At 42.8% G+C, this 3,765-nt stretch overlaps 1 protein-coding gene across 1 annotated transcript in view; it reads right to left on the reverse strand.

Moving 5' to 3' along the window:
- Positions 1–2,019: 2,019 nt before the first annotated feature.
- The window catches only part of LOC126400604 (heat shock cognate 71 kDa protein-like), a 4,422-nt gene continuing 2,676 nt past the window's right edge, over positions 2,020–3,765 (reverse strand). Inside the window, exon 3 of the mRNA XM_050061451.1 lies at positions 2,020–2,342. Within this exon, the coding sequence (XP_049917408.1) occupies positions 2,020–2,342 (323 nt within the window). The remainder of the gene's footprint in view (positions 2,343–3,765) is intronic.

Genomic DNA, 3,765 nt, shown 5'->3' on the forward strand with positions numbered 1-3,765 from the left:
GGTCCAGATGTGTCCTCAGTCACCAGGTCAGGGTGAAGATGTGTCCTCAGTGACCAGGTCAGGGTGAAGATGTGTCCTCAGTGACCAGGTCAGGGTCCAGATGTGTCCTCAGTCATCAGGTCAGTGTCCAGATGTGTCCTCAGTCACCAGGTCAGGGTCCAGATGTGTCCTCGGTCACCTTGTCAGGGTCCAGGTCACTTAGTCGCAGAGAATACAAGCTGCACCTTGTCAAAATAAGTCCAAACCTATATGACTGGACTATGTGTGACTGTACTTTGAAAGGACAGACACAGGAAGTGTCCACGCTCAGCAGTCAGACAGGAGTCAGGTTAATTTCCAGGGCTGGTACCTGCGGTTATTCCACAGGCTAGTTAAGAACATGTCGGGCAGGAAATCCAAAGTGTGGGATCATTTTGAGAAGGTGAAGGACGAACCCAAGGTGATATGTAAACTCATCTTCATTGGTCGACTACAAACATGACATATCATGTGAAACATGGAAGTAGCTACATGCCCATTAGCCCACAGCGTCATTAACAGGCGGCTCGTCATCTAATAGACCTAAATAACAACTGTTGGTCCATTGGGAACAGTCTCACTTCCTGCTTGTCAGGGATTGTGGGAACAGCTTGGCTCTGTGCCTGAACCAGATAGGAAGTGATTAACAGGAAGTGAACATGGCAGTGATGGTGTAGGTGTGTCACCTGGATCAGGTGCCCTACATGACCACAGAGCCCACAGCTGACCTACATGAGTCGTCCACCCTGGTTCCCAGGCCTGTGTGATGATGACGTGACACCTATAGAGTACAGGTGTGAGCAGTATCTGGTGACAGGCTTCAATCAGTCCAGGTGTTACTTCACACACAGAGGTATCACAGTTACACCTGTGCATTATCAGCCCGGCCTCTCAAGTCCTAACCAGGTCACCTTACACATCAAAGAGCTCTCAGTGGGAACCAGACCAGCTCAACCAAACCACTTTCACATGACCAAGCTTCAGAAGGTCTGAGCTGGATCAACTCCTGTCCCCTGTCCTCTGTCCTCTGTCCTCTGTCTTCTGTCCTCCGTCCTCTGTCCTCTGTCCTCTGTCTTCTGTCCTCCGTCCTCTGTCCTTTGTCCTTTGTCCTTTGTCCTCTGTCCTCTGCTGCGTCTCATCACTGACAATACATAAAGATTTTAATGGACAGAATAAGAATCTGAGAGTTCTGCTGCTCCGTCACTCAGTCTGTCTCCATGTTCCAGCTGGACGAGGACATTTAACTGACCTACTGTCCTTGTCCCAGTATACAAGCACGGGAGGGGAATCCATTTATTGAGCCAAGTATGTGCGACTCCTCTACGATAGGTGGAGATATGCCCCCTTTCAGCTTGTTAGTATTGGACCTTTTTCCTGTTGATTTATCAACAGTGTGAGTTTATGGAGTGTTTATTGTACCTGCAGAGCTCCAGACTGTGACTACTGAGTCACATTTTGTGGCCATGGAGCACCACTGTGACTATTTAATCTGTTACCTCTTCAGCTGTTTACCTGTGGAAGGCCACACACAGGTGTTTCTCACTACTTTATTACAACCTGAGAGTTCATTTATAAAGAACAATAAAGTTTATCAGTTTGAATATTAAACCAGGATGTGATGATCCTGGTTTCTCAGACTTTTATCCACGACTGTAGAAATGATTCTGGGCGCAACTTCCTGTGAGACAGAGGAAGTAGCAGTGAGCTAGTTAGTCCCATAGACTGTCTGTGCTTAGTCCCAGTGGCTACTGTTGGTGGCTAACCGCCAACGCTGGTTCTTTTCCAAAGTCATTTTCCTTCAGTTTATATTTAACAAATATTTAACTAATGTTAACTCAGCATTTTCTAAAATGTCTCTGTGGAGCTCTGGTACCTGTTGCACTGTCCGTGTCTGTGAAGACTAACAACCAGTCTGAGCTACATGTTTGTCTTCAGCAACTGTGTGTTTGTGGTGATAAATAATGATGACAGACCAATCAGTGCAGTTCAATAGTATATTTATTATGTATTCAATGCTATTACAATAGTAAATAGTAACTTGTGCTTGTCGTCTTCACTTATCTTGCCAGCAAGTTTTTCATCCTCCACAGTCGACTTCATGTTGAAAGCGTACGACTCCAGGCTGTTCTTAGCAGACACCTTGTCATGCTGGACATCGTCTTCAGCCTTGTACTTCTCAGCTTCCTGGACCATGCGTTCAATGTCCTCCTTGCTGAGACGACCCTTGTCATTAGTGATGGTGATCTTGTTCTCCTTGCCAGTGCTCTTGTCTACAGCAGAGACATTCATGATACCATTGGCATCAATATCAAATGTTAGATGATCTGATGAACAGAAGACTAGACCAGTCCTCGCCTGTGTTTCTTATGAGCCAATTCCTCCTATCTTCAGCTGGGACATTGTTTCCTAAAAAGGTAACATCTGGTGGATGAATCAAGCATCACACACTGTCTTAATGCTGACTGTCTGCCAAATCCTTAAACAATATCAGTGTCCCAGTGAGGAATGATGAGGAGTGAGAATATGACTCTGTGGTGGTAGTAGTGTGTGTGTATGTGTTGTGTAGTTGTTGTAGTGTAATGTGAATAAAAGTAATATTATGTATGATAAACCACTACATGCTGAAGATGTGACCAGGACAAAAAGGGATTGTTCCTGTTGCCATGGTTACCATTGATATGAGAAATAAAACCATGAGAGTTTAAATCAGAGTTAGCAGAGAATGACACGTAGACTGACAGGTGCGTCACTCAGCGTTAGCACATGATGTCCCTGTCTTACCCTGTCTGACTTCAGTCTCAACCTACATTAGAAAATAAACTGTGAAATATGTATTTAGTCATCAGGGCTGAGAACGTGTCACTGTTTTACTGTACTGCCTTTATATCATATAAACACATAAAGTCTGCTGCTGAATTCAGCTTCATGTTTCACTCAGAACAGTTTTTAATAAATCAGACGTTAAAAAACGTGCAAACTGCGTGGTTAACACAGACGAGCGGAGGATTAGCTGGAAACATCACATTTATTCACTTTACATGGAGCTACAGTTAATACTGAGTTATGTCTTAGTGTCAGAGATCATAAATGATCTTTAGGAGGAGCAGATGTTTCCTTAAGCTGCTCGGGACATGTTAACGTACACAGTATTTTAACGGAGCAGGGCGAGCTAACAGTTAGCATGCTAGCTACTAGATGGCTGTCAGAGATGACGAGGTTTTGATCACGTGATCCTGTTTGAGCTACAACAGGTGGTGTAAACAAACTATAAACAGACTGTAAACAAACTGTAAACAGAGTGTAAACAAACTGTAAACAGACTGTAAACAACCTGTAAAAAGACTGTAAACAAACTGTAAACAGAGTGCAAACAAACTGTAAACAGACTATAAACAGACTGTAAACAAACTGTAAACAGAGTGTAAACAAACTGTAAACAGACTATAAACAGACTATAAACAGACTGTAAACAGACTGTAAACAGATTATAAACAGACTGTAAACAAACTGTAAACAGACTGTAAACAAACTGTAAACAGAGTGTAAACAAACTGTAAACAGACTATAAACAAACTGTAAACAACCTGTAAACAAGCTGTAAACATACTGTAAACAGACTGTAAACAGACTATAAACAAACTGTAAACAGACTGTAAACAGACTGTAAACAAACTGTAAACAGACTGTAAACAGACTGTAAACAGACTGTAAACAAACTGTAAACAGACTATAAACAGACTGTAAACA

Source organism: Epinephelus moara, chromosome 2 (genome assembly GCF_006386435.1).
Source record: "Epinephelus moara isolate mb chromosome 2, YSFRI_EMoa_1.0, whole genome shotgun sequence".
NCBI lineage: Eukaryota > Metazoa > Chordata > Actinopteri > Perciformes > Serranidae > Epinephelus > Epinephelus moara.